This window comes from Nannobrachium achirus (assembly GCF_963921795.1).
Source record: "Nannobrachium achirus genome assembly, chromosome: 7".
Lineage (NCBI taxonomy): Eukaryota > Metazoa > Chordata > Actinopteri > Myctophiformes > Myctophidae > Nannobrachium > Nannobrachium achirus.
Genome location: NC_137816.1, coordinates 70,714,557 through 70,734,718, shown reverse-complemented (window position 1 = coordinate 70,734,718; position 20,162 = coordinate 70,714,557). Strand labels below are relative to the sequence as shown.

Below are 20,162 nucleotides of genomic sequence, written 5' to 3'. Positions count from 1 at the left end.
CCACTGGACCGAACCATTTTAATAATATATATTTATAGTTGGTGTGAACACTAGACGTCCACTGGACCGAACCATTTTAATAATATATATTTATAGTTGGTGTGAACACTAGACGTCCACTGGACCGAACCATTTTAATAATATATATTTATAGTTGGTGTGAACACTAGACGTCCACTGGACCGAACCATTTTAATAATATATATTTATAGTTGGTGTGAACACTAGACGTCCACTGGACCGAACCATTTTAATAATATATATTTATAGTTGGTGTGAACACTAGACGTCCACTGGACCGAACCATTTTAATAATATATATTTATAGTTGGTGTGAACACTAGACGTCCACTGGACCGAACCATTTTAATAATATATATTTATAGTTGGTGTGAACACTAGACGTCCACTGGACCGAACCATTTTAATAATATATATTTATAGTTGGTGTGAACACTAGACGTCCACTGGACCGAACCATTTTAATAATATATATTTATAGTTGGTGTGAACACTAGACGTCCACTGGACCGAACCATTTTAATAATATATATTTATAGTTGGTGTGAACACTAGACGTCCACTGGACCGAACCATTTTAATAATATATATTTATAGTTGGTGTGAACACTAGACGTCCACTGGACCGAACCATTTTAATAATATATATTTATAGTTGGTGTGAACACTAGACGTCCACTGGACCGAACCATTTTAATAATATATATTTATAGTTGGTGTGAACACTAGACGTCCACTGGACCGAACCATTTTAATAATATATATTTATAGTTGGTGTGAACACTAGACGTCCACTGGACCGAACCATTTTAATAATATATATTTATAGTTGGTGTGAACACTAGACGTCCACTGGACCGAACCATTTTAATAATATATATTTATAGTTGGTGTGAACACTAGACGTCCACTGGACCTGAACCATTTTAATAATATATATTTATAGTTGGTGTGAACACTAGACGTCCACTGGACTGAACCATTTTAATAATATATATTTATAGTTGGTGTGAACACTAGACGTCCACTGGACTGAACCATTTTAATAATATATATTTATAGTTGGTGTGAACACTAGACGTCCACTGGACTGAACCATTTTAATAATATATATTTATAGTTGGTGTGAACACTAGACGTCCACTGGACTGAACCATTTTAATAATATATATTTATAGTTGGTGTGAACACTAGACGTCCACTGGACTGAACCATTTTAATAATATATATTTATAGTTGGTGTGAACACTAGACGTCCACTGGACTGAACCATTTTAATAATATATATTTATAGTTGGTGTGAACACTAGACGTCCACTGGACTGAACCATTTTAATAATATATATTTATAGTTGGTGTGAACACTAGACGTCCACTGGACTGAACCATTTTAATAATATATATTTATAGTTGGTGTGAACACTAGACGTCCACTGGACTGAACCATTTTAATAATATATATTTATAGTTGGTGTGAACACTAGACGTCCACTGGACTGAACCATTTTAATAATATATATTTATAGTTGGTGTGAACACTAGACGTCCACTGGACTGAACCATTTTAATAATATATATTTATAGTTGGTGTGAACACTAGACGTCCACTGGACTGAACCATTTTAATAATATATATTTATAGTTGGTGTGAACACTAGACGTCCACTGGACTGAACCATTTTAATAATATATATTTATAGTTGGTGTGAACACTAGACGTCCACTGGACTGAACCATTTTAATAATATATATTTATAGTTGGTGTGAACACTAGACGTCCACTGGACTGAACCATTTTAATAATATATATTTATAGTTGGTGTGAACACTAGACGTCCACTGGACTGAACCATTTTAATAATATATATTTATAGTTGGTGTGAACACTAGACGTCCACTGGACTGAACCATTTTAATAATATATATTTATAGTTGGTGTGAACACTAGACGTCCACTGGACTGAACCATTTTAATAATATATATTTATAGTTGGTGTGAACACTAGACGTCCACTGGACTGAACCATTTTAATAATATATATTTATAGTTGGTGTGAACACTAGACGTCCACTGGACTGAACCATTTTAATAATATATATTTATAGTTGGTGTGAACACTAGACGTCCACTGGACTGAACCATTTTAATAATATATATTTATAGTTGGTGTGAACACTAGACGTCCACTGGACTGAACCATTTTAATAATATATATTTATAGTTGGTGTGAACACTAGACGTCCACTGGACTGAACCATTTTAATAATATATATTTATAGTTGGTGTGAACACTAGACGTCCACTGGACTGAACCATTTTTTACATTTTTTCCACTGGACTGAACCATTTTAATAATATATATTTATAGTTGGTGTGAACACTAGACGTCCACTGGACTGAACCATTTTAATAATATATATTTATAGTTGGTGTGAACACTAGACGTCCACTGGACTGAACCATTTTAATAATATATATTTATAGTTGGTGTGAACACTAGACGTCCACTGGACTGAACCATTTTAATAATATATATTTATAGTTGGTGTGAACACTAGACGTCCACTGGACTGAACCATTTTAATAATATATATTTATAGTTGGTGTGAACACTAGACGTCCACTGGACTGAACCATTTTAATAATATATATTTATAGTTGGTGTGAACACTAGACGTCCACTGGACTGAACCATTTTAATAATATATATTTATAGTTGGTGTGAACACTAGACGTCCACTGGACTGAACCATTTTAATAATATATATTTATAGTTGGTGTGAACACTAGACGTCCACTGGACTGAACCATTTTAATAATATATATTTATAGTTGGTGTGAACACTAGACGTCCACTGGACTGAACCATTTTAATAATATATATTTATAGTTGGTGTGAACACTAGACGTCCACTGGACTGAACCATTTTAATAATATATATTTATAGTTGGTGTGAACACTAGACGTCCACTGGACTGAACCATTTTAATAATATATATTTATAGTTGGTGTGAACACTAGACGTCCACTGGACTGAACCATTTTAATAATATATATTTATAGTTGGTGTGAACACTAGACGTCCACTGGACTGAACCATTTTAATAATATATATTTATAGTTGGTGTGAACACTAGACGTCCACTGGACTGAACCATTTTAATAATATATATTTATAGTTGGTGTGAACACTAGACGTCCACTGGACTGAACCATTTTAATAATATATATTTATAGTTGGTGTGAACACTAGACGTCCACTGGACTGAACCATTTTAATAATATATATTTATAGTTGGTGTGAACACTAGACGTCCACTGGACCGAACCATTTTAATAATATATATTTATAGTTGGTGTGAACACTAGACGTCCACTGGACCGAACCATTTTAATAATATATATTTATAGTTGGTGTGAACACTAGACGTCCACTGGACCGAACCATTTTAATAATATATATTTATAGTTGGTGTGAACACTAGACGTCCACTGGACCGAACCATTTTAATAATATGTATTTATAGTTGGTGTGAACACTAGACGTCCACTGGACCGAACCATTTTAATAATATATATTTATAGTTGGTGTGAACACTAGACGTCCACTGGACCGAACCATTTTAATAATATATATTTATAGTTGGTGTGAACACTAGACGTCCACTGGACTGAACCATTTTAATAATATATATTTATAGTTGGTGTGAACACTAGACGTCCACTGGACTGAACCATTTTAATAATATATATTTATAGTTGGTGTGAACACTAGACGTCCACTGGACTGAACCATTTTAATAATATATATTTATAGTTGGTGTGAACACTAGACGTCCACTGGACTGAACCATTTTAATAATATATATTTATAGTTGGTGTGAACACTAGACGTCCACTGGACTGAACCATTTTAATAATATATATTTATAGTTGGTGTGAACACTAGACGTCCACTGGACTGAACCATTTTAATAATATATATTTATAGTTGGTGTGAACACTAGACGTCCACTGGACTGAACCATTTTAATAATATATATTTATAGTTGGTGTGAACACTAGACGTCCACTGGACTGAACCATTTTAATAATATATATTTATAGTTGGTGTGAACACTAGACGTCCACTGGACTGAACCATTTTAATAATATATATTTATAGTTGGTGTGAACACTAGACGTCCACTGGACTGAACCATTTTAATAATATATATTTATAGTTGGTGTGAACACTAGACGTCCACTGGACTGAACCATTTTAATAATATATATTTATAGTTGGTGTGAACACTAGACGTCCACTGGACTGAACCATTTTAATAATATATATTTATAGTTGGTGTGAACACTAGACGTCCACTGGACTGAACCATTTTAATAATATATATTTATAGTTGGTGTGAACACTAGACGTCCACTGGACTGAACCATTTTAATAATATATATTTATAGTTGGTGTGAACACTAGACGTCCACTGGACTGAACCATTTTAATAATATATATTTATAGTTGGTGTGAACACTAGACGTCCACTGGACTGAACCATTTTAATAATATATATTTATAGTTGGTGTGAACACTAGACGTCCACTGGACTGAACCATTTTAATAATATATATTTATAGTTGGTGTGAACACTAGACGTCCACTGGACCGAACCATTTTAAAGGTGATACACCATGCATTTAAAAAGTATTTATGTCATATTGTTTATGTCCCAAAAACGTTTTTCAAAAGGTTTGAGGCTAAATTACCACTCCTGAATAGAGAGCCTCTCTCATTTTTGAATGGCTCTCAGAGCATTTTCAGGGTTAGGGTTAGGATTTCTTCAAAAACGGCCGTTTATGACGTCACAAACAGCAGCAAATCTGGACAGCCTGTTTTGAGAACCCGTGGGATGCTTTTAACCTCCGCCTTCCCAAAACCAGAGAAAGACACAACGGTCAGAAATGGGACTTTGTGAGGATAGAAGGTGCTAGTGGGACCCCAAAAAAAGGTTTTAAAATAGGAAAAATGAAATTTCATGGTGAATCACCTTTAACACTCATTGAGTGCCAGCCTATCACCACTAGAGGGCGCCCAGTGACCAGAGAATAATAGAGATATGCTGGTAATGCATGCCCAAGCCCTGGAGCCCAAGCCCAAGCCCTACTTGCCTGAACACTTTCCTTTGTGCATGTACAGGAAGAGGATGAAGTTAGCTTGAAGTTAGCTATTGGCTACCAAGCATTTTAGAAGCCTTATTTTCGTCAACTTAGCCATGATTAAACCTTGCACACCTCATGCATGGGAAAAAAACAGAGAAGAATGAGCTCTAAAAAATCCAATGCAATCCTGGATTGCATTGGAGTGGATTTGTGCAGTTTGTTCACAGCTTTCAAACAAAAAAATCCGATTGGAAATCCGTTCAGGCATTCTTGAGATAATCGCCATTATGTTTTACATGTAATGTAAACAAAAATGGCTGCCCTGTATGTTAGATGGGGTTGTATGGGGGTGGAACATGCAAAATCGCGATTGAAATCATGTTCACCAGATTTGATGGGGTCCAAAAAAAAAAAAAAAAAAAATCAAATTTTTTTTTTTCAAAATGTTTTTTTTTTTTTTTTTTTTTTTAAGCCGAACTTGTTCGGGATCGGCACTCTACGATACGCTAATAAAGCCGAACTAGTTCGGGATTGGCACTCAATGAGTTAAACATATATTTTTATAGTTATAGTTATAGTGTTCAGTGTGAGTGGAATGGAATGGAACCTTTAGATATCCACAGGTTAACTTAGCTTTGGTGACCTCTAGTGGTAGAGGGTTAAGATTTAGCTTGTTTTTCCCTCCTAGGTCCTTCTCTCACTTTGTTTTTAATCTACTCTTTGCCTCTTTTCTGTTTTGTTTCTGACTTGCATTTGTTTTTAAACCCAGCAGAACTTTGTGATTTGCATAACATGAAAAGTAAATACCTTAGCCTTGGTGAGCTCAGTGTCCATGTCATGTTGGGCTTTGAAGATCTTCTGAACCTCCTGTGTGGGCCTGGGGGGGGGGGGGGGGGGGGGGTGTAACTTGGTTAAATCACTGCAGAAAACAACTCCATCTACATCCACATGTAGAACGGGTGGCGAGTTTTTTCCGAGCACAGGTCTCCACCAGGCCAGGCGTCCTGGTGGTGCTACTGTATAATAGGCCAATGTAAAAAGGGTGGCATATGTTCTTCACCATAGATCTTTCATGGCAATCGGACGCTGCATGCATGATTTGAAGCATTGTGTTCCAAAAATGTGTTTTGCTAAAGTCTACCTGCTGGTGGCGCTATAACAGGCCAATGTGAAAAAGGTAGCATTTGTTCCTTGACCTAGTGGGAATATGTGTGACAAATTTCACGGTAATCGCAAGCTGCGCTGATGATTTTAGGCATTTTGTTCAAAAACGGAGCAATCCTGCAAACTTTGGAAGCCAATATTAGCCAATCAGGATGGAATATGAAATATCAGACGGATCAGACTTGATCACATGACTATAGAGATACTGTGTACTGATTTGTGTGATTTTTGGATAAAATCTCAAGGAGTAATATCCAAAAATGTGTTTTACATAAGTCGGCCCAAAGGTGGCGCTATAAAAGGCTGATGTGAAAAATGCAGGGCAAAGGTTTATCCTTAGCCTCTAGGGAGTGCGCTTACAAAGTTTGAAACTGATCGGTGGAGTTATAGGTAAAACCATAAATCGGCCTGTTATAGCGCCACCATGAGGCTGATTTAAAAAAATTAAGTGGTATTTCTTCCTCGGCCTAGTGGGAACGTGTGTGCGCGATTTCATGATAATTGCACTTTGCGTTTGTGATTTGAGGCATTTTTTTCAAAACGGCTCAATCCTACAAACTTTGGAAGCCAATCTTAGCCAATCAGGATGGAATATGCAAAATCGAACAGATCCATGTCGATCACATGACTGTCGAGATACTGCCTACCGATTGGTAGGATTTTTGGACAAAATCTGTGAGAGTAGTGCACAGAAATGTGTTTTGCGAACATCGGCCACTAGGTGGCGCTAGAAAAGGCCCATTTGAAAAATTTAGGGCAGAGGTTCTAGATTGGCATCCAGGGAGTGTGTGTGCTCACTTTGGCAGCGACCGGGCCAACGGCGACTGAGATTAGGTGCTCACAAACTGCGAGGACGCACGCACGCACGGACGGACGGACGGACACACGGACGGACACGGAGGGGAAAACATACTCTCCCCCATGCATTCGGCTGGTGGAGACAAAAATAACTTAATTACTAGTATAGTAATTAGGTAGGTAGGGCAGAGCCTATTGAAATAAAATAGTGTGATAACATAGTAGATGTTATTGTTGATGTTATCGCTCTCTAGCCCGACCGCACTTCGGAAAGTCTGACCATGATGCAGTCCTCCTGTTGCCTGTCTACACACAGCGCATTAGGAGCGCACAGTCCACAGTCCGCACCGTTCAGCGCTGGACTGACGAGTCAACAGCTAAGCTGCAGGGTTGCTTTCTTGCAACTGACTGGAACGTGTTTAAAGACTCATCAGCAGACCTGCATGAGCATGTAAGTGCTGTAACAAGTTACATCAACTTCTGTACTGACTTGTGCATCCCAACCAAGACTGTGCGTTTTTATCCAAATGAAAAGCCTTGGATGAACAGTGACGTTAGGAGTAAGCTGAGAGCTCGCTCTATCGCTTTTAAGTCCGGTGATCCCGGCCAGTATAAAAGGACACGTTATGACTTGGAGAGGTCTATAAGAGATGCCAAGCGGAGTTATAGCTCCAAACTGGAGAACATGAGTTCTGACCCTTGGAGTGTATGGCAGGGGCTTCAGTCCCTTATTGGCTACAAGGCTAAAAATAGCATGGCCACTACCACTGACTGCTCCCTACCTAATGACTTGAACTTGTTTTTTGCCCGCTTTGAACAAAGCAATGATGACCCGAGTGTTTCTAATGGTGGTGATTATAATAACGGTAGTGCTGTTTATAATGGCAATGTTATTGATAACACTAGCAATGATGTTACTGACTTGGTGATTTCAGAGTCTGAAATGAGGAGGGTTTTTGGGAAGGTGAATGTGCGAAAGGCAGCAGGGCCGGATGGCATATCATCCAGAGTTGTGAAACTGTGCTCCTGTATTCTGCGAAGTGTTCAATCTCTCTTTAAAATCCTCTGTTGTTCCTCAATGCTTTAAGAAATCAATCATTGTTCCTGTACCAAAGAAACCTAAGATAACTTGCTTGAATGATTACGCCCAGTTGCTTTATCTGTGTTAATGAAATGCTTCGAGAGGCTGGTATTAAAACTAGAGATGCTCCGATCAGGTTTTTTGGGGCCGATACCGATCACCGATCAGCTGGAATCAATATCTACCGATACCGATATTACCGATCGATCACAGCGTGGAAGCAATATCTGCCAATCCCGATATTACCGATCGATCACAGCGTGAAATCCATACATTCTTCTATTGTATCACTGTAGGAGCATTTATATATTTAATGATTCCTCTTACACAACATTGACATTGTATATATTAATTCAATTCAACTTTATATTCTAAGGTCATGATTCGATTCGATTCTCTACGATATATTATCGTATCGTAAATCATTTTAGTCCTAGGAAAATGACTCCTAAAGAAAAAAAAACTAAAAGTTTTCCTATAAAGATAGTGGCAATATTGTCTATCCTTCATTATTTTCAAGGTTATTTGGCTATAATGGTTCATAACAACAATAATAGGCCAAATAGGCCCTTAAGATTTTCTGTACACTATATTACATATTTGGGGTCCTTGCTCTTGGCATGAGAATGTTTGAGAACCACTGTTCTTAAACAATATCAGACAACAATGTTTCTGTTTAACTGACCTTCCCCAGTTTTTTTTTTTTATAGACCTGTTTGCTGGCAAAAACAGGATATGGCAACACTTTTTTACAGACCTGTTTGCTTGTTTCTGTCGCAGAAACTAAATGGCAACTTTCCATCCTCCTTACATCTAGTGCTAACGGTTAGCACCTGTGGAAATGACCGTTTTAAACTATACAAGGGAACTACAAACTTTATCATTAGATCGACAACAACTTGTCTTCCAATGACTTTGGAATTATGCTTTTGGAATTAAGTTTAACAGCAACGTTACAGCCGTTCTCTCTCTCTTCTCTCACGTCGCAGAGAGAGTGAGAGAGAGGAGCCTCGTTAGAGAGAGAGAGCCACACACACACACACACACACACACACACACACACACACACACACACACACACACACACACACACACACACACACACACGCATTCTAACGAGCCTCGTTAAGCCGGCAACAACACAGCTGGCTGGCTGATTGTTGAAAACGAATTCATACTTCTCTGGATTCTAATCCAAGAGAATGAAATCGTGGATTTTACTTTGAGATGACAACAGCTACAAAGAAGTAGGCTACTTATATTCTGATCTATCATGAATTATTCCAATGGTGTATCCAATATGTTTAAAACAAACAACTTTCAGCTCTCTCTGTCCCCCTCTCTTCTCTGGTGCATGTGTGTGTGGTGCGTGCGTGCGGGAGGGAGGGAGGGAGGGGGGAATTAAGTGGCTCACAGAGAGAAGTGAACATGGAGCCACACACACACACACACACACACACACACACACACACACACACACACACACACACACACACACACACACACAAGAGAGAGAGGAGAACAGAGCTCTCCTTCGTCAGAAGCACGCATGCACAACGCGCACGTGAATCGAACGTCAACGTCTTTTTTTGCTTCAATGCCTTGATTGGCTCGCTTTGATCCAATTATGGAAACACCGATCAAAACCGATATGGCTTTGATCGGCCGATCTGATATCTGCGCCGATCAATCGGAGCACCACTAATTAAAACACATTCAATCTGTTATTCCTCAATCCATTGATCCTTATCAATTTGCCTATCGCCAAAATAGGTCTGTTGAAGATGCAATTTCATTTGCTTTGCACACTGTGCTAGAACATGTAGACAGGCTCAATGTATACTGCAGACTGTTATTTATCGATTTTAGCTCTGCTTTTAATACAATTTTGCCGAGCAAATTGTATGTCAAATTGAGCACCTGGGCCTGCCCTCGCCCATCTGTGATTGGATCCTGGATTTCTTGGTGGGGAGGGAACAGGCAGTGAGAATAGGGAGCTTCTCCTCCTCCAGCCTCAGGGCTGTGTTCTCAGCTCTTATCTCTACCTACTTTACACTCATGACGTCTTTGCCAAGCATGGAATGAACTGCTTTATTAAATTTGCGGATGACACAACCGTAATTGGGAAGATTGCGGAAAATGATGAATCCGCCTACCGAAAGGAAGTTAAAGATTTAATACAGTGGTGCAACAACAACAATCTTGATCTAAATGTGAACAAAACCAAAGAGATCATTGTTGACTTCAGGTCAAACAAGCGAGCACTCATTCCCATCACTATTAATGATGTCGATGTTGAGATTGTGGATAGCTTTAAATACTTAGGAGTGCAAATCTCTAACGATCTCAAATGGTCTCTTAACTGCACCTCAGTTATAAAAAAGGCGCAACAACGCCTGTATTTTCTGAGATGTAGGGTGACCATATTCTGAAAATCCAAAAAGAGGACACTCTACCCGGCATATATATATATATATATATATATATATATATATAATTTCCCCCCCATTTTTTTTTCTATTACTAGTTTACCGCTCAATTATGCCCTATACCACTAATAGCCTATTATGTATTCAATTTTGAGGGGGTTCCAATTGGACCCTTTACAAATCTAGAGATCCACTGATAAAGTATGCCTTTTGGCTCCTGTATGAACGTTCAGCTTTGTAACTAAATAAAAGAGAGGTAGCCCATTATTCAAACCGCCGTATCTTCTGCTTTACAAGGTTGTAGAAAAGATTCTGTCAATTTAGTTAGCAGAAGAGCTCTCACCTCGCACAGACTGTCTTGTAAGCTACTTTGCAGTGTTATGGGGCTTGAAGCAGAACTTTTATAATTGTAAATGCCTAAATGGACACAGAAGACTACCAGCTTTGCTGACAGAACGCTCTGCTTCTCAATGTTGGTCACTCGCACTTTTTGTGCATTTCATCATTGATTGAAAGCCGCGGTCGTCGCGAGCACCTTCGCCTCGCCGATACGCATCCGTAGAGCCGTCTCCCGTCATTTTTAGACCAGGATTGAGGGAATAGCAGGCAAGATTCCTTCACCAATGTAAACACAGTTGCTGAGGGAGTGAGCATTAATAGCGTTTGCAGTTCGTTTGGCTCTGCGCTGCGCGATCTGCTGCAGCCTGCAGAGCTCTACTCTGCTCTGCCTCTGATCTGAAAGCGAGACAGGCTGAGGGAGGGAGGGATCGCAGGCAGAGAGTAGTATGAATAATACACGTTCCGGGGTTTGCGCCTCTCACAGTGTGTTTCCAAAAGAACCATTGAACGTGCATTGTAAATGTCCGTGCTTAAACTGTGATATGCGCGAAACCCCGGACATTTGAAGGAATTTATAAAACCCCCCCGGACCGGCCGGACAGCCCCCTAAAAGAGGACATGTCCGGGCAAAAGAGGACGTATGGTCACCCTACTGAGATGTCTAAAGAAAGCTGGAGTGTCCACAAAGACTCTGACTAATTTCTATAGATCTACTGTTGAGAGCCTTCTCACAGGAAACATAACGGCTTGGTATGGAAGCTGCTCTGCAGAAGACCGCACCCTTATTGACAGAGTAGTAAGAACAGCCAAGAGGATCATTGGTGCTGATCTTCCCTCGGTAAGGGATATCTATAATAAAAGGTGCCTTGACAGGGCCTTGAAAATAATCAGGGACCCCAGCCACCCCGGCAACGGTCTTATCACCCTGTTACCTTCAGGCAGACGCTACCGTTGGGAGCGCTGCCCTGACAGGAAGACCAAGCAGAAGGTTCGCACTAGTAGGCTGGTAAACAGCTTCTTTCCAGAAGCGGTACGATTTTTGAATAAGCAGCACTAATGCACCTTTTTATTTATTATAGTATTGTTAAAGTTGCTGCATACTTTTTATCTTTTTATACTTTTTTATACAACTGATGCACTGAGCCGCTATGCTGATTGTACCCTTGTCTTTTTCTGTACTGTATGTATGTGTTTGTCTTTGCTTCTGTGTGGCTTGTGAACAAGAATTCCAATGCATTTTAATGACATTTTTAATGTAAATGTCGAAATAAACTTGAAACTGAAACTTGTTGGTTTAATGTTTGTCAGCACACTTGGCTCATTTTGACTCATATTCCGGACTATGGGTTTTCTTACTAAACGATTTACACGCATCATCATCTAGTAATTGTCTCCACCAGCCGAAGGCTGAGGGAGAGTATGTTTTCGCCCCTGTCCGTGCGTCCGTGCGTCTGTCCGTCCGTGCGTGCGTGCGTCCGTCCGTCCTCCGAGTTTGTTACCAGCTAATCTCCGGCACCGTTGGCCCGGTCGCTGCCAAAATGAGCACACACATTCCCTGGATGCCAATTCAGAACCTCTGCCCCACATTTTTCAGATGGCCCTGTTCTAGCGCCACCATGAGGCCGATGTTTGCAAAACACATTTCTGTACACTACTCCTACAGATTTTGTCCAAAAATCACGCAAATCGGTAGACAGTATCTCTACAGTCATGTGATCGACACGGATCTGTCTGATTGTCCATATTCCATCCTGATTGGCTGATATTGGCTTTCAAAGTTTGTAAGATTGGTCCATTTGCCTCAAATCCCAAACGCAGAGCGCAATTATCACACAAACGCACACACACGTTCCCACTAGGACGAGGAAGAAATGCCACATCAAATTTCGGAAATCAGCCTCATGGTGGCGCTATAACAGGCCGATTCGTTGTTTTACCTATAACTCCACCGATCAGTTTCAAACTTTGTAAGCGCACTCCCTGGATGCCAATTCAGAACCTCTGCCCCACAATTTTCACACGGGCCTGTTCTAGCGCCACCAGGAGGCCAATTTGTGCAAAACTACCTTTTGGCCAGTACTCCTACAGATTTTGTCCAAAAATCACGGTAGACAGTATCTCTACAGTCATGTGATCGACATGGATCTGTCTGATTGTCCATATTCCATCCTGATTGGCTGAGATTGGCTTTCAAAGTTTGTAAGATTGGTCCGTTTTGGACAAAATGCCTCAAATCACAAACGCAAAGTGGAATTAACATGAAATCGCACACACACATTCCCACTAGGCCGAGGAAGAAATGCCACTTCAACAATTTTAAATCAGCCTCACGGTGGCGCTATAACAGGCCAATTTGTGGTTTTACCTATAACTCCACCAATCAGTTTCAAACTTTGTAAGCGCACTCCCTAGAGGCCAAGGAAAAAACATTTCCTTGCATTTTTCACATCAGCCTTTTAGAGCGCCACCAGGAGGCCGACTTATGTAAGAGACATTTTTGGATATTACTCCTTCAGATTTTACCCACAAAGAAACACAAATCAGTACACAGTATCTCTACAGTCATGTGATCAAGACGGATCTGACCCGTATTAAATATTCCATCCTGATTGGCTAAGATTGGCCTCCAAACTTTGCAGGATTGATCCGTTTCGAACAAAATGCCTCAAATCAAACACAGCGTGCAATTGTAATGAAATTGTGCACGCACATTCGCAAAAGGCCAAGGAACTAATGACACTACAAAATGTTCAAATCAGCCTCATGGTGGCGCCATGAAAGGTCTAAGATTGGTGAAGAACACATGCCACCCTTTTTACATTGGCCTATTATAGCACCACCAGGACGCGTGGCCTGGTGGAGACATGTGCTCAGAAGAGCACTGCTTCTAGTTCATCAATGAAAAGCAGCAGACAGCTCTCTTATAATGTTAATTATTATTGTGAATGGGCTCCTCATACTATGGGTATAATACAATTATTTCATTTCATTGCATTGTCTTGACTCTTGACTCGAGTAAATGTTAGATTTTATAATACATGTCCCAGCTGCTTGACTTGTTATTATAGCTGATTATATTGTTATAATATTAATATTCTTATGCTCCCAGCTGTTTCATTATGTTATTATATATGTAATAATAGGGGTAATAATAGATATAATAATAGATATAATAATAGATATAATAATAGATATTATTAATCTTACACTCCCAGCTGTTTCATTATGTTATTATATATGTTATAATAGGGGTAATAATAGATATAATAATAGATATAATAATAGATATTAATAATCTTACACTCCCAGCTGTTTCATTATGTTATTATATATGTTATAATAGGGGTAATAATAGATATAATAATAGATATAATAATAGATATTATTAATCTTACGCTCCCAGCTGTTTCATTATGTTATTATATATGTTATAATAGATATAATAATCTTACACTCCCAGCTGTGTCATTATGTTATTATATATGTTATAATAGATATAATAATCTTACACTCCCAGCTGTGTCATTATGTTATTATATATGTTATAATAGATATAATAATAGATATTAATAATCTTATGCTCCCAGCTGTGTCATTATGTTATTATATATGTTATAATAGATATAATAATAGATATAATAATAGATATAATAATAGATATAATAATAGATATAATAATAGATATTATTAATCTTACGCTCCTAGTTGTTTCCATCGTGTGAAGAAGTCCTGTCCGTTCATCTCTGTGGGCTGAAAGAACTTGTTGAGACTGACTGGTAGGAGAACCACAATGTTCTGGAGGACCCCTCCATACCTAACAGACAACCATGGTAACAATACACAATTATTACTACACACTGTACCTAACAGACAACCATGGTAAACAATACACAATTATTACTACACACCTTAATAGACAACCATGTTAAACAATACACACTTATTACTACACACTGTACCTAACAGACAACCATGGTAACAATACACACTTATTACTACACACTGTACCTAACAGACAACCATGGTAACAATACACACTTATTACTACACACTGTACAATACACAATTATTACTACACACTGTACCTAACAGACAACCATGGTAACAATACACAATTATTACTACACACTGTACCTAACAGACAACCATGGTAACAATACACAATTATTACTACACACCTTAATAGACAACCATGTTAAACAATACACTATTATTACTACACACTGTACCTAATAGACAACCATGGTAAACAATACACACTTATTACTACACACCTTTAACAGACAACCATGTTAAACAATACACTATTATTACTACACACTGTACCTAATAGACAACCATGGTAAACAATACACAATTATTACTACACACCTTAATAGACAACCATGTTAAACAATACACAATTATTACTACACACCTTAATAGACAACCATGTTAAACAATACACAATTATTACTACACACCTTAATAGACAACCATGTTAAACAATACACAAGTATTACTACACACCTTAATAGACAACCATGTTAAACAATACACAATTATTACTACACACTGTACCTAACACAAGACAATTACAAACAAATATTATTGAACTCAAGTCTCTATATGGCAATAGACAAAATGTTAAATTTGGGGGTAAACTACTCCTTTAAAGTATAGAGGAGTCTGGGGCGTGTGGAGCTGGATGTAGAGGCATGTGAATGTAATAGAGTACCAGGATGTAATAGATTACCTGAAAGTAATATTGAGTACCGGAGCGTCGGTGAAGTCAGAAACACACTCCATGTTGAGGATCTGCTGGACCTGAGCTCCTCCGGCCACTAGGGGCTCCACAGGCTTAGCATGGACATTCAGCTGTGGGGGGAGGGGTTAAGGAAAAGAACAAATATAACCGCGATCATCCATGCTTTAGTTATGGCTCGAAAAAGTCTTGTTTTGACCGAAAACGCGATCTGGGAGAAGAATACAAGATTTTTTTCAGAATTTCATTGGTTTGGGAGGAAAAGAGGATTTTGGGACGACGTCGTTTAAAGCCCGAGTCTACGGTGGATCCACCGCAAATTTGAGTTATGACTTGACCACGGTGAAGTCCTTTACCCCGTCTAGACCGGTTCAAGTCGACCAATCAGTGAACGGGGTGTAGAGCCTGTCTGTCTGATAGTAAAAACAGAGAGATGTGTTGGGACTCAAGGTGGAAAGCTCTCCACCGTGAGGAATGACGTAACGTTGTAGTTTCATGACACAAAAAGACTCGAAAAGACAACACCGCGGTGGATAGCCTTCCACCGCGGACCCGACTATGATCCGGGCTTCACAGTGCATCATGCCCGCTACCGTAAACCACTGAGAACACTTTTGGCGAGCGCTCATCGATGGCGCCGTGGACCCCGGAGGACCAACATACTCGTCACAGGCAGTGAAAGAGTTAATTGTGACCGTAGGTAGAATTTAGTATGAAAACCTACGGATCATGTGCGTACGTGTTTGCGTCACGCCTCATGTCAAGCTCCATAATATGGCCAAGTTCCCTGATGTCGTCAAATATTAAGCCTCTGGTAATCTGGTAATGCCCATATATGGACATATTGTGCCAGGCTCATGATAACCAGTGTGGTTGCCAAAACGTGAGTCACACTTGCAAATGAATTCCATCCTTGTCCCTTTTATGCTCAAATATGGAGATCCCCATCAATAATAAGCCCATATCTGGGAATGTACCCATGTGATACGAACATAATATTGTGTCAGTCTCTGTTGTTTCAGTTCTCACCCTTAGGGTGTCTTACTGGTATGTATCTACAGCATGTACATTAAGGAATAATTTTGTAAATGAAGGGATGTGAATATGTATTTATGTAAATGAAGGGATATGAATATGTATTTATGTAAATGAAGGGATGTGAATATGTATTTATGTAAATGAAGGGATGTGAATATGTATTTATGTAAATGAAGGGATGTGAATATGTATTAGTGTAAATGAAGGGATGTGAATATGTATTTATGTAAATGGAAGGATATGAATATGTATTTATGTAAATGAAGGGATGTGAATATGTATTTATGTAAATGAAGGGATGTGAATATGTATTTATGTAAATGAAGGGATGTGAATATGTATTTATGTAAATGAAGGGATGTGAATATGTATTTATGTAAATGAAGGGATGTGAATATGTATTTATGTAAATGAAGGGATGTGAATATGTATTTATGTAAATGAAGGGATGTGAATATGTATTTATGTAAATGAAGGGATATGAATATGTATTTATGCAAATGAAAGGATATGAATATGTATTTATGTAAATGAAGGGATGTGAATATGTATTTATGTAAATGAAGGGATATGAATATGTATTTATGTAAATGAAGGGATATGAATATGTATTTATGTAAATGAAAGGATATGAATATGTATTTATGTAAATGAAGGATATGAATATGTATTTATGTAAATGAAAGGATGTGAATATGTATTTATGTAAATGAAGGGATGTGAATATGTATTTATGTAAATGAAAGGATGTGAATATGTATTTATGTAAATGAAAGGATATGAATATGTATTTATGTAAATGAAGGGATATGAATATGTATTTATGTAAATGAAAGGATATGAATATGTATTTATGTAAATGAAGGGATATGAATATGTATTTATGTAAATGAAGGGATATGAATATGTATTTATGTAAATGAAGGGATATGAATATGTATTTATGTAAATGGAAGGATATGAATATGTATTTATGTAAATGAAGGGATGTGAATATGTATTTATGTAAATGAAGGGATGTGAATATGTATTTATGTAAATGAAGGGATGTGAATATGTATTTATGTAAATGAAGGGATGTGAATATGTATTTATGTAAATGAAGGGATGTGAATATGTATTTATGCAAATGAAAGGATATGAATATGTATTTATGTAAATGAAGGGATGTGAATATGTATTTATGTAAATGAAGGGATATGAATATGTATTTATGTAAATGAAGGGATATGAATATGTATTTATGTAAATGAAAGGATATGAATATGTATTTATGTAAATGAAGGATATGAATATGTATTTATGTAAATGAAAGGATGTGAATATGTATTTATGTAAATGAAGGGATGTGAATATGTATTTATGTAAATGAAAGGATGTGAATATGTATTTATGTAAATGAAGGGATATGAATATGTATTTATGTAAATGAAAGGATATGAATATGTATTTATGTAAATGAAGGGATATGAATATGTATTTATGTAAATGAAGGGATATGAATATGTATTTATGTAAATGAAAGGATATGAATATGTATTTATGTAAATGAAAGGATATGAATATGTATTTATGTAAATGAAAGGATGTGAATATGTATTTATGTAAATGAAGGGATATGAATATGTATTTATGTAAATGAAAGGATATGAATATGTATTTATGTAAATGAAAGGATATGAATATGTATTTATGTAAATGAAAGGATATGAATATGTATTTATGTAAATGAAAGGATATGAATATGTATTTATGTAAATGAAAGGATATGAATATGTATTTATGTAAATGAAAGGATATGAGTGTCCAGAGGCTCCTGGTTGATGACGGAGGAAGAGAAATCCAGGAACTGTGTTGACGTCTTGTTGCCGAAGAATACGTACATACGACCTTAAAACATATAAAACACGTACATACGACCTTAAAACATATAAAACACGTACATACGACCTTAAAACATATAAAACACGTACATACGACCTTAAAACATATAAAACACTTACATACCACCTTAAAACACATAAAACACGCACATACCACCTTAAAATATATAAAACACATACATACCACCTTAAAATATATAAAACACGTACATACCACCTTAAAACATATAAAACACGTACATACTACCTTAAAACATATAAAACACGTACATACTACCTTAAAACATATAAAACACGTACATACTACCTTAAAACATATAAAACATGTATAAATAAATACACATAAAACACATACACAGGATCTTAAAACATATAAAACACGCACATACCACCTTAAAACATATAAAACATGTATAGATAAATACACATAAAACACATACACAGGATGTTAAAACATATAAAACACGTACATACCACCTTAAAACATATAGAAAACACTTATAAATACACATAAAACTATCCATTAATCCATTATCCATTAATATAGTAGGCTACTTTAACACATTCCAAGCCACGGGGAGCCCCTTAATATTAAAACCGTACTATATCGGACTTCCTGGGGGGGGGGGGTCTCAGCCGCTCGTCTTTTCCCGTACTTTCCCGTATTTACCGAAATAAAATGATTTTCATCCGAAAATCGGCGATCGTCTAACCTTCCCTAGTCACCACTCGTGCATCGATAGCTCATGGCTGGTCTGACATGAAGCAGAAGTGATGTCATGGCCCTTTCCTTCTCCAAGGCACCTTCCCCCATTCGGTTACTGTCTGTACACGAGTGCTTCTACTGCAGCCATGCTTGGGGCTATGCTAGCGAAACTTTTCAGTTCTACTCTTGAGTCACACGTGGATTATTTGAGGGGACATTTACGTGAACGGATCGCGCACGCACAGGGACATGATGCGTCAGCCGAATCTCCCACTCTAAGCCAATGCAGATTGAGTTTTTCACTGGGAACTGGGGTGAGTATACAACGGGGGATCGCGGTATGGTAATGGGGGATGAAGACCACGTGATATAGCGCTGGATGTCTGGTAAAATGAATGCGGTTCAGATCATAATATAATAATAGAAATTTCACGGCTAATCTACCAACAACCATTCTATTTCGGACGGCAAAGAGTTAAGTATTACAGTATTAGTGTAGCCTGATTTCAGACTCAGCTGAAGCTTTAGTCTGACATTGTGCCCTGTTTGAGCGATTTGTGGAGGGGAGGGACTTTGACTTTCCCTAAACCAATCGCTACAGATCAACGGCAGCACTGAGCAAAGCACCTGGTCTTCTGATGATGACATTGTTTGAAAAACAGGCCCCGCGGCGGCGCGGATTGGTTATTCGTTAAACCCACCCCCACCCCCTGCCGTCATTTCGGACGGGAGAATGCGCTTATTATGAACATTGTTTTTTCACAGTACTTGTTTCCAGACAATTAGTGTGGTACGATGCGTCCAAA

General features: G+C 37.9%; 1 protein-coding gene across 1 annotated transcript in view; it reads right to left on the bottom strand.

The window, feature by feature from the left end:
- Nucleotides 1–20,162, bottom strand: part of LOC308288229 (AP-2 complex subunit alpha-2-like) — a 96,148-nt gene that overhangs the window by 5,109 nt on the left and 70,877 nt on the right. The window contains 4 exon segments of the mRNA XM_080729602.1: nt 5,982–6,051; nt 14,683–14,799; nt 15,721–15,842; nt 18,566–18,657. Of these exon segments, the coding sequence (XP_080585728.1) occupies nt 5,982–6,051; nt 14,683–14,799; nt 15,721–15,842; nt 18,566–18,657 (401 nt within the window).